General features: G+C 35.9%; 1 protein-coding gene across 1 annotated transcript in view; it reads right to left on the reverse strand.

Annotated features, from left to right (window-relative positions):
* The window catches only part of LOC145672484 (urocanate hydratase-like), a 136,798-nt gene extending 126,945 nt beyond the window's left edge, over positions 1-9,853 (reverse strand). Inside the window, exon 1 of the mRNA XM_081741646.1 lies at positions 9,522-9,853. Coding sequence (XP_081597772.1) covers positions 9,522-9,647 — 126 coding nt within the window. The 5' untranslated portion in view covers positions 9,648-9,853. The remainder of the gene's footprint in view (positions 1-9,521) is intronic.
* Between the last annotated feature and the right edge of the window lie 2,155 nt (positions 9,854-12,008).

The following is a 12,008-nucleotide window of genomic DNA, read 5'->3' on the forward strand; positions in this document are numbered from 1 at the left end:
TATCTGTAATAGATCAATACTAGAAAAACTAAAAAAAAAAAAAAAAAAAAAAGTTCCATTCCAGCGGAAATCGAATCGAGGATCATACTGGCATCCATATTCACCTCTAGTGCCTGGGGTCTTTGGTTCGATCCAAGCTGACTCCAAGTTACTTCATGGTGTACAAATACCGTGTGAGTGGGTTTTATCGGGGTTCTCCCGTTTCCTACCACTTTCTTCATTCCACCATTTCATTCATTACTCGGGAGCCACGGTGACTCAGGGGTAGAGCGTTCATCTCTGGTAAATGGGGTCGCGGGTTCAAACCCTGCTCCCGCCAAGTTAACTTTGTGGTGGACAAACACCGTGTGCGTGAGTTTCCTCGGGATTCTCCCGTTTCCTCCCACTTTCTTTATTCCACCATTTCATTCATTTCTCATCATCATGATCGTCTTCTTTAGCCTAGCCGGCATAATCGTGGGACTTAAAACTCAAAAATTTCATTTCATTTTTCATTCATTACTCGTCATCATCGTCTTCTATAGCCTAACCGACATATTCGTGGGATGTAAAACTTGAAAGATTTCATTTTTTTGGCATTCATATCGAAGTTAACTCGCTATATGTTTCAATTTCGGAAAATGAATGGATCTTAACCCAGCAAATAGATTAAAACAATATGATGAAAGTGATGAAAAGGAAGATACTGATACAATTGTTTCCAGTTGAAACTTCATTCTGTAAAGGGTATAAACAAGCAAAAGAACGTTATAATGGTATAACACAAATCCTTGTAACTTCTCACTTGACTTTCTCTAGTCGCAGACGGTGCAAGAAAGATTTATGGACAAAGTTGTAGAACACAACAATATCTACAACCACCACTACTCTCAACTGCTAAATTAATATTAGTGTTATTACTACAGCATAACAGCGTTACAAACTGTCCTCTCTGACACCAACAGAACCGCTACAATCTCGCCTTCGTCTTTCTCGCAGTATGTGTGCTTTCAGAAAACTGTGTTAACTTCAAAAACAGCATTAATCGACAAAGAAGCATTAGCAAGACTCCCTCACACCACTTCCGTTTCCTTAGTTCTCGTTAAAGTAATTTACTTGGTCCGTTCTATGGAGCAACCAGAAGGTAAAGGAATACATTATCATCAAAATTTCAGAATTATGCAAATTTTTCAGACTCCATTACGCTGTGTTGACACAGATTTGTAAAGTGAACAGGTTGTAAGGGAGAAAATGTGTCACGCATGTTTTGTTGACGGACTTCTAGTTGAATCTTGTGTTAATTTTAAGTCATTAGGTTTGCTTTGCTCTGAAACGTTAAAGCACATGAACTTTAGTTTAGGGATGCGCACGAGACGAGTCGAGACAGGATTTTCCTGACAAAACTCGAATCGAGACACTGCTCTTCCAATAGAGAAATATACATTTTTCGAGTCGAGACATCACTTTTACAGCGCATTTTCGAGAGGAGACAACCACAAATCTTGTCTCGTGCGCATCCCTAGTTTAGTTTATATGGACATTCAGACGTCAGTATTTTTTTTTTTTTTAATCCTAGATTCTATAGTAGAAGTGAATTGTACGTACAAATCAGATTTAAAGAAAAAGAGAGGAATGTCCATTCGGCTGGAACAGTTGAACGGTCTAAAGAATTAGTCTGACAGTCACAAAACCTGTGCGTCACGGTTCGAACCCTGTTTGGTGCATGAATGTTACCATTACTTTCATTGCCATCTTTTTTTTAAAATTTAAATAAGACCATTGTGGAATAAATTGAAAACTAAATAGATAAAACTTTGCGGACAATGTTTAGCAAAAGGGCCCAACTATTTTTTTTTTTTTTTTTAAGTTACAATTTCGGTAGTTTCTGTTCACATTAGGTTAGTTGAGGTTTGGTGAAATTAGTTTATGTTAGATTCTGTTATTGTAAGGGTTCAGTATAATTTTCGGGAAAAAATATAGACTTTTGCTTATTTCTATTAATATTAGGTTAGTTCAGGTTAGTTCGGGTTAGCTTAAGTTAGTTTAGTTTATGTTAGGTTAGATTTGGTTAGGCTATGTCAAGTCTAAGTATTTACATCTTCCATATCTCCTGTAAATTGTGTATTTTTTTTCCTAGTTCTGGACCCCTTCTGTTAAACATTTACCAATTTTGCAATATTATTGGCTTGTAACAAAGAGGTTTTAAAAAAGCCCCATGATTAGACATATACCAATTGAAAGATTTGATTAAGCTCAAAATGACATGGATCGATGGATAAGTCTTTGGCCGTCCGCAGCGGGAACCAATTGAGACTCCAGATTTTCGAGAGGGGGTTAGGTTCTTTGAAATACGTGTTAAAGCAGATTACTTTTTCGCACAATACAGTATTTCATATATTTACTGTAGTTCGCGCTTCCTCAACCTGAGGATCGGAGCTCCTGAGGGTCACGAGAGGAATGCTTGAGGGTCGCAAAGGGATTGAAAAAAGATGAATGTAATTAGGATGTACAGTAGCTAAAAAAACTATTTTTAGATACTATTTTATAATTCTTATTTTGATAGATATGCTTATTATCATACTCATTATCAAATAAGGCTTATTATAAACTCTTACAGAATTAAAAACAAGCTTATTTAATCCAAGAGTTTATTACAAACCGAAAATTACTTAAAGGTGTCTAGGTGCACATCCAGAAATTTTTGTTGGGAGGCGTCCTAGCTTTGGGGAGGCTGTCCGAATACTACAAGCCACTACTGTATGAAGTATTGAACGGGTATTATTCTGCACCCGTAAAGACGATAAGTAATTTCAAAAGACTTCCATCTATATTTTCAGGGAAAAAATTGACTGAAATAGTTTGTTTTCATAAGAGAAAGAGTATAGATGAAGTGTAAAATCAAATTTTCATGCTACATCAATAATTTCCCTGTTAAACAAGTATAGTACTATTGAGAAAGTGGACAAATGTATGTCCAGTTAGGAAGTTTTGTGTTGGGGAGAGGTCTGGACCCGGTGAACCCCCTGCAGGAATCACTGCCAGAAGGTTGTGATAGAAGGGAGGTCGTGATATGAAATAGGTTGAGAAAACTTGCTGTAATTAATAAAGTTATGCGATGTGAGTAAAAACTGTTGTTTTACGACTACGCCTTTTACCTCCTCCTCTTACCTTGAAAAAAAGTTCTGCTGACGTTTTTGGGTGAGTGTAAATCATCATACATCGTGTCCATGGGTTTTCTCGGGGTACTCCCATTTCTTCACACATTCTCATTCCACTGATTCTTCCATCATCATTCACTTGTCTTCATCATCCGTCTCCTTTAGCCTAAAGGTCATAATCGTGGGACGTTAAACTGAAAGATTTCACTTCATTTCATGAGTAGCATGGTTCCTATGCAGCATCATTGTTTTTAGGTACCTTAAGACGGGGCTACTTAGCACAAAATATGAAAAGAGTTTTATAGTCCACGGGGTTACTTTGCACAAAATATGAAAATAGTTTTACAGTCCACGGGGTTACTTTGCACAAAATATGAAAAGAGTTTTACAGTCCACGGAGTTACTTTGCACAAAATATGAAAAGAGTTTCACAGTAATCTGTCGGTAAAACTATGAACTGTAAAGAGAAGGTTTCAACTGCCACCGTAAGATAGAACATCTAACTGTATTTTGGCTATAATGTTGGCGGTTAACTTGAGTTCTAATTACCGGGAGGGTTCGTTGTAGAAATATGGAAAGCAGTCACTGTAAAGCCTGACAAAATTTGAAAGATATCACCTACAAGAATTTCAGGCAAAGTTTAGTCAGTTTCATAGGATACTACTGTGTATAATGGGACTTTGATGCATTATTTGAAATTGAAGTGTGAAACGGTTTAAAGTCATAAAAAAGATAAAACTGGGAGAAGGCGGTTTCAGCCTCTAGACTAATCGGGGTTACTTTGCACCGGTCCAAAGTAATCCCTTAGATAGGAAATTACTACTGCTGATACCTCCTGCCTTCTAATTTTAGGTAAATTTCCTATTTAGGTAGATGCTGGAAGGATTTCTTGTTGCAAAATAAATTACGAACAGTGGCGGATCCAGAAAATTAGTTTGTGAGAGGCTTCATTCAGAAAAGCTTAGTTTTTTTTTTAATTACTAGACTTTTGGGTGGTTTTGAAGCTCATACGCAGAGGAATTATTAACATTAGATTTTTTTTTTTAAAAAAAAAAGAAAGAAATCATGCAATTTGGGTAGGCTTCAGCCTGAAAGTCCTAAACCCCGTAAATCTTCCCCTGATTACGGTTGGGATGATATTCTTGGATAAGGGGTAAGGAATAACCAAGACAAATCAGTTGACGGTAATTTTTTTCTGTTCCTGAATTGGCATTTTTTGTGTGACATATGCTAAACTATTAGAATGCGGTTCCAGTGCCGGTACCAGAAAATACCTAATTTTCTTTACAAATATCGATAATTCAACCTAAGTACTGATACCGGTACCGTCATTCTAATATCAACATTTGTAGACTTCATGCAGTTTTGTGTAGGAAGTGAAATGTACAAATACTGAAGGCAAGACATTGCACAGAAACATTATGTTCATATGTTGAACATACTTTTTTGTATGTTGTACAAAGTATCACCACTTATGGGGTTACTTTGCACCAAAGTTTATATTTTAATAACTATGGCCATACTAGATGTTTACTAATGCACTTGCACAAATGTTTTCCTTATATATCTAGCTATTATATGTTTAAAAGACAGTATTCTAAATCATTACGTTTGAAAGTTACATGCGATTTCCTTTAAAATTCCTTAATTCTTGTGCGAAGTAACCCCCGTCTTACGGTACACAAACAAATTCCTTTGTTGTTGTTGTAGATTTTCTCGAAGCTTCCAAACTCAGCCATATCATTTCGTTCAGCTCAATAAGAGCTATTATATATATATATATATATATATATATATATATATATATATATATATATATATATATATATATATATATATATATATATATCATCTTCGGATATTTTTTCGTTAAACGCTAGTAACAGTATGGAATTATTAACTAATGTTCATTTTAGAAAAATTATGGACAACTTAAAACTGTTAACTAATAAAATATTGATTAGCTTCCATATATAGAATATGACAACTCTGAAGGTGAGCAAGATTCGTTTTCCAGACTCTTCTTATTATTATGGAATTCATGAGTGTCAAGTTCAAGTGATGACCAAGACCTTTTGCATATCTGGTCTAGCAACTACGACTGCTATATCAGGACTTAAAGGCCAACTACTTTTGGGTAAGAAATTAGGACGTCAGCTTGGAGGTGTGGTGGCAGGCGGAAAAGAAATTAGCCAATGGTATTGTAAGATTTTTCTCCTATTGTCACTTTTATTTGGAGCCACGCCATTACAAAGTATGTCACATATACCATGTCATATGTCAGTGCCATTGGAACAGGTGTTTCGTTGGGAAAAAGATTACTAGTATCAAGTAAATAATATAATTACATGTGTGACCCTTATCTACATTGTTCCGCCATAAATGAGCAACTTTTATGAGATTGATCATAGTGAAGTCCGTAAATGCATCCGATCTCAATCTCGTAAATGCAAGAAGGAGTGACCATGATGTTCAGTTTGAGTAAGGTTCAAACCTAGGATTTGATGTAATGGTTGACTTCGAATAGAATTTAATGAGAGGTTATGTAGTGAGATAAAAATAAGAGGATCAAGATTCTCAACCTAAGGATCGGACCCACTAATCAGACCTGAAGTGGTGTTTTATGCGATGCAAAATTTTGGTATCAGACTGAGCTGTTACATGTAGTCTTACCAGTGGCATATTAACGATTTTATTTCGGGGAGGGCTTTGCTAACTTTCGGGGGGGTTGCCTGAGAATGTGAAAATTCTGCAAGATATTTCATATACTTTACTATAGTAAATAAGATTTCGGGGAGGCTTAAGCCCGGAAGTCCCCCCTAAATACGCCACTGAGTCTTACTCCGCGATGGTCAAACAATCGATAGCTGCTGAGTATCGCGAAACCTTTTACAAAAACTTACATTATCTGAAAAAAACCTTATACAACAGTTGTTTTGTGTTTCTATTACTATTATTATTATTATGTTTGAAATGAAATGTTTGTTTTACGTCCCACAATTATGCCGGCTAGGTTAAAGGATACGGTGATGATGAGAAATGAATGAAATGGAGGAATGAACAAAGTGGCAGGAAGCGAGAAAACCCACGCACACGGTGTTTGTTCATCATAAAGTTCACTTGGCGCGAGCTGGGATCGAACCTAGGACCTCATGAACCAGAGGTGAACACTACCACTGAGCCACCGCGGCCCCGTATTAATATTTGAATTGAGATAAAATGATTTCGAATAAAAGCTTGACTTCTGATAAAGAAAGGCCATTTGGAGAAGCGTTACTATACTTTTTAAAAGAAGAAATATGACTGACTTTTCTCCCAAGTGAATTAATGGAAATGAAATGAAAGTGCAGTGTAAATGACAATTTTACACAACTAGATCGCCAAAAACTTACATACTTTGAGGTTGATCACTGAATCAAGATGTTTGGCCACCCCTGACTTAACTACTTTGAAGTAACATATGCATTCTTTTGATACTTCTGAGTCCAGTGAAACGTAATACTCTTTGAAGTCTATCGTAGACTTGGAAAAGGCTAAAGAAACAATGAAATAGGGAGATTAGATGTGGCGAGTTTGAATAAGACTGGAATATCAGAAGCAAATTATCCTTTAGAAATCGCTAGGTGGGGTGAGGTTGAGGTTGACGGAGTTGGAAGTAAATAATACAGATAAATGTTTCCAATCAGAGAACAACAAAGGGTACGTTAAGTTTTGCACATACGATACGAATGTAAAAGATGTATTAATGGTAGTGAAACTCCTTCAAAATGCAAATGTAAGTGTGAAATCTTAATGAACGTTTCTTGTATTGGGTTATCTATAAATAGAGGGTTATCATAAAAGAGTGATAGAGTTTCGTAGTAAGCAAAACGACTTTTAAGCACTGTACGCGGGTATAATCCAGAAATATCTAAAACTACGTCACGTTTGTCCTAAAGGTGGTTGAGAAAGGTTATTGTAAATCTCTCGTGTTGGGATAGCTGAGCGTAAGAAGTTCAAGAGTTGAATTTCGGAAACCACATGAGACTTGCTGACGATAAGTTTTGATATATAAATAAAAATTGAAGGTTTTAAAATATATAAATAATAATGGAATTGTATATGAAGACTCCACATTCGCCATTGTTGCAAGTGTGTTGTTGAGTTGATAAATACCTTCCTTAAGTAGTAACTGAGGAAATAGTCTGACGACGACACGCCACTGATTCATAATATATTGAGAAACAGTGTTTTAAACATGACGTCACTAGAAATGCATTTCCGCAAGAGCAATTATGAACTAATGAGGTTGAGGGTAATTTTTTTAAGTTTCCATATATAATTACTGATTAAATGTAATAACAATAATAAATAATTAAACAATTTCAAAATTCAGTATCTTTCTGTTATTTAATGATAAGTAAACAGTATCTTAACGATAAAATCTTGATAACCCTCAAGTTTATCTAACGATTCATAATTCAGAAATTTTCTTGTGTATACAAAAAGGAATTCTCTCTGATAATTGGATTAGCTTTCAACGTCACAACTTGTAATAATTTTCTTCCTTTTTTGTGTGTGTGTAGTTCGTAGCTACATGTTTCACATTCCTCGCTACCGATACCTTTGTCAAAGATTTGGCCTATAATGCTACGAGTGTTTCTGTGCTTATATTAACAGATATTGATGTGTAAGTGAAACTCTGAGTAATGAAGCCATAATTACTAAGTTCTTTGCATTGCCGATTCTCAGTCTATTTCTTTATTTTATCTTGGTATTTTACACATGTCTTTTCAATAAGTGCCCTTTCCATTTGCACTAATGAAGAAGAACTGGTCTATTCCAGATTTACTAGATTAGTGGCACCACTAGTAACACTTGATTGTTTGGATAGAACCTACATTCGGGCGATGAATTCAGGAAAGACGGGACATGCTACCATAAGTATTAATTTAATTTATTACGAACCGTAATAGCGGATGCTTATTGGTCTTATCTCACAAGTCTGTAAGAAGCTCAAGTGCTTTATATAGCCTGAGTATTAATATGTTTGTGTAATGAAGATTTAATTATAAGCTTCGTCAAGGGAATGGTGGCATAATGGTTTGCGGGCGTGCTTACTCGAGCGGTCCGAGGCCAAGGAGCCCTGGTTTGATCCCAGGTCTTGGGAGTTTGTATAAACAAAATTGTGTGTATAGATTTTCACGAGGTTCACCCGTTTTCTCCAACGTTCTCATTCCACCAATTATTTCATTCGCTTTCATTAACTATTCGTCTTGTTTAGCTAAAAGGTCCAAAGACATAATCGTGCAACGTTACTTTAAAAGGTTTATTTTATTGTTACAACTTCCTATTCGGCCCGACTGCAACAAGTTGATATCTGTGATGCTAAAGTTACTCAGTTCATAAGTTGAAAACATTCTATTAACATCTGCTTATAACAGAAGCTCGAGCTTTAGCTATTGTGTTTTCTGCATTTGACATATATATTTACCAGCTACCAAGATTTGGACTATATGTTACTATCAGAATACACCGCCTTGGCACTATGCAACCTGCAACGCATTATAGTAATGTGGGTTGTCTAACGTGAGGGTTTCCAATACGCTATAATATTTGAAGCTCCAAAACGTGTGACCATTCCCCCAATCCATCTTGCTTCGAAAGTATAAAAAACAACTTCGTACATGATTATATTTGGTGAAGATGTATTTGTGTATAAAATTGGTAGCTCTAGGTGACTCCTTTCTACGAGGTGGAAATTTGACGACACACAAACACAATATTTTATATATTTTATATAGATGGACGAAACGTTGGTCATCTGCCATTAATTGTGTCCTAAACTCTAAACACTGGCGACTCTCGCGGGAAATCATATTGATAAAAAAAAAAATAATAAACTTTTATAATTTCAAACTAAGGGATGGAAATTTACTTAATATACTAATTCTTCTGTACAAGAAATAGAACATTAGGCAAACTTTTTTCTTTAATTTGAAAGGATAAAAAGTTTATTTTTTACAGATATAACTTTCCTTAAGAGCCGCAACTGATCCTAATTCTCAATCTATCCTTTCAATTCAGTTTATTATTTTCCAGTTTTTCACATACATTGGTGGAGGCAAGGCTTTAACTTGGATTGGGGAATCTTAAGCCTCTTGAAAAAGACTTGGTGACGCCACTGGTTAAGGAAGTCACAAAGAAACTGTGAAAATATATAGAAAAAGCTCTGTTGAATATCCAGAGATGGAAGAGGTAAACAGCAATAAACGACGAAACCAGAAGTAAAATAGAAGTCCACAAGAGCCAACGGGGATTCATTCGTTGGTCATCTGTCATCATTTTATCTTGAAAAAAAGCCAATGTGCTCGAGACACAACGACAGACAGAAAAGCTACTTACTCTTTTCCCATCGATGTCCAACCCGTGATTCCTGACAGGGGCATGCGCCAATGTTGCATCTCTGGATCTCCTTGGCGGGAGAGGATTCACAGGAATCCCTCTGCACAGATCTTGAAGCGTTGCCATAGTGACTGTGTGTTAGATACGTCCCTTGCCTTCAAGTACCGTACTACACTGATAACGTCTGAAGAAAGACTGATAGAGTGGTTGCTAAGAGATTTTGCGTCTTTTGTTTCTCATAATATACAAAGAAAATTCCCCGTCCCTTTTCCTTTCAATGTATGTTATTTCGTAGTTTTATATATGCGTAGGTATTATAATGCTTCCTCCAATCATCTTCAGAGAATACAATGCGTTTTCGCCGTCGCGTACGTCACTATATAAATCAAGATTCCGGTTTCTCTTAAGCTTTACCTGGTAATATATACGACAAGATTTTTGAAGGTTGCACAGTATTCTAAAACATTTATCTGTCTTATCATTGGCAAAGAGCCATGAAAAAAAAAATTCCGACGAAATGTATAAAGTTTGGACGTCCATCAAGTGGGGGAATGATGGGGATAAACTTCCTTCCTTTATAATTCTTTGAGTATCGCTGTGGCGTGTGATAGTTCTCAAACCCGTTATTGAAGCAGTTGGATTTGTACAAGCTTTCAGCTTTCCAAATATGACACAAATGAATAATAATAATAATAATAATAATAATAATAATAATAATAATAATAATAATAATAATAATAATAATAATAATAATAATAATAATAATAATAATAATAATAATAATAATACATATTTGAACTTGAAAGCTGCATATTATGTTGCATAATTCTCTGTTAAATGTACGAATTAATAAATTTTAATACTGGTATTGCTGCAAAGGAAATGAGGCACTAGTTCTAAACAATACAAAACCTGTGCCTAAACGACACAAGACCTAAAAGTCAATTAGTTGCACAAGCCCTAAATAGTATTAACCTTAACATCTGTTGAGGCACTACCATCGCGTTAATGCCAAGAATATTATAGAAGCAGAACGAACAATTAGCGACTAGTGCTATGTTTTAGTATTTAAGTTTACCGAGTATTTAAGTTTGTAGTTTGTAGCAGAGGTATTCACAGAAGTGAATGGGTTATAACTGACAATGTATTATTGAAAATTTAGGGGATTTTTCAGAAAGAACGTAATTGAAATTTACGCAGATTTAAAAATATATTTAAAATAAGTGTTTATAATAATTAACACAACAACAGTTTTAATCAATGCAGCACCCAGAGTTGGGGCTGTATATTGAAGTACCGGTACGAATCATTGAATCAGTTTAGAATCAATAGCTGAGTTTTAGTTCTTTTGTTTTCGGCCCTTATGCACCGTTGTAGTAACGAAGGACGCAATCTAGTATTAATATTAAGGGTAAAATGAGGGAGAACGTGGAGAACGTTATCTCCTCACTTCCAAAACATATCTATGGCGTCCCTCCACTTTCTAGAATATTACAATGGGCAAATTCAAGGGGAACGGCCTGACGTCATGCGTCTCCCTACCTTTTCAGATCCACTTTTACCCTTATTAACATTAACCCTAAACCACCACAAAAGGAGTTCGGCTTGAACCCGGTGCAGTTGGAAGTGTACAGATCATCTGTAAGATCAACCCTCATGCTATTAGTCGTTCCCCACCACGTTATTTCACCTTCAAGAGAGTTGGATTATAGGACCATATCACTGGTTCCAGCAGTAAGGGCTGCTGTATTAAAGGAACGTATGAGGAATGTAGCATGTACCAAAGCGGATGGGTAGCATAGCAAAGTGGACCAGAATCGAGTTCTAATGGAAGACGAAGAATACATGTTTCCATGTTTAGAAATTCCGAAAGACGTTTAACCAACTTCAGTTCTAACTGTAATTCTTAACTTTAACGGAAGTGACCGTGAAATATGATCTAGAAGTTGGGGTGAATTTGCGTGTTGTCATTAAGTGCACGAGATGCCGTGAATCAATCCTCTTCCCTCTGACTAACTTCAACCCTAAAAATAGCTTTCCGTTTTATGTCCCATGGTTATGTCATGTAGGCTGAAGGAGACGGTGATGATTTGAATGAATGAAATGGTGCACAGCAAAAAATTAGGTGTTGGAACAACACAAAATGACTACCCCTTTAGCGTGTTATTTGTGTGTCAATTCAACACCAACCACATCGCCTTCAGAGCATATCAGAAATATCTCCTTATTGGCTGTGAGTGTTTGCATTGTTTTATATTGTTTGGTATGAGCAAAGCTTTGCAAAAATGTTTCTCATTTATGGCAAGTAACTAATAAGATTCTATCTTTTCTGCAATGGGTCACAATAATGTTGTTGTAAACCTGTGAATCATCTGACAACAGTTACACAGATAGCAGTGCTAACATCTATTTTCTTTATCTGTTATTCTTGTGTCTTAGCAAGTATGAACAGAAGATGGTAGAACTGTTGCCTAGGTAACTATTGTC

The sequence above is a fragment of the Thermobia domestica genome, chromosome 16, assembly GCF_964235325.1.
Source record: "Thermobia domestica chromosome 16, izTheDome1.hap1.1, whole genome shotgun sequence".
NCBI lineage: Eukaryota > Metazoa > Arthropoda > Insecta > Zygentoma > Lepismatidae > Thermobia > Thermobia domestica.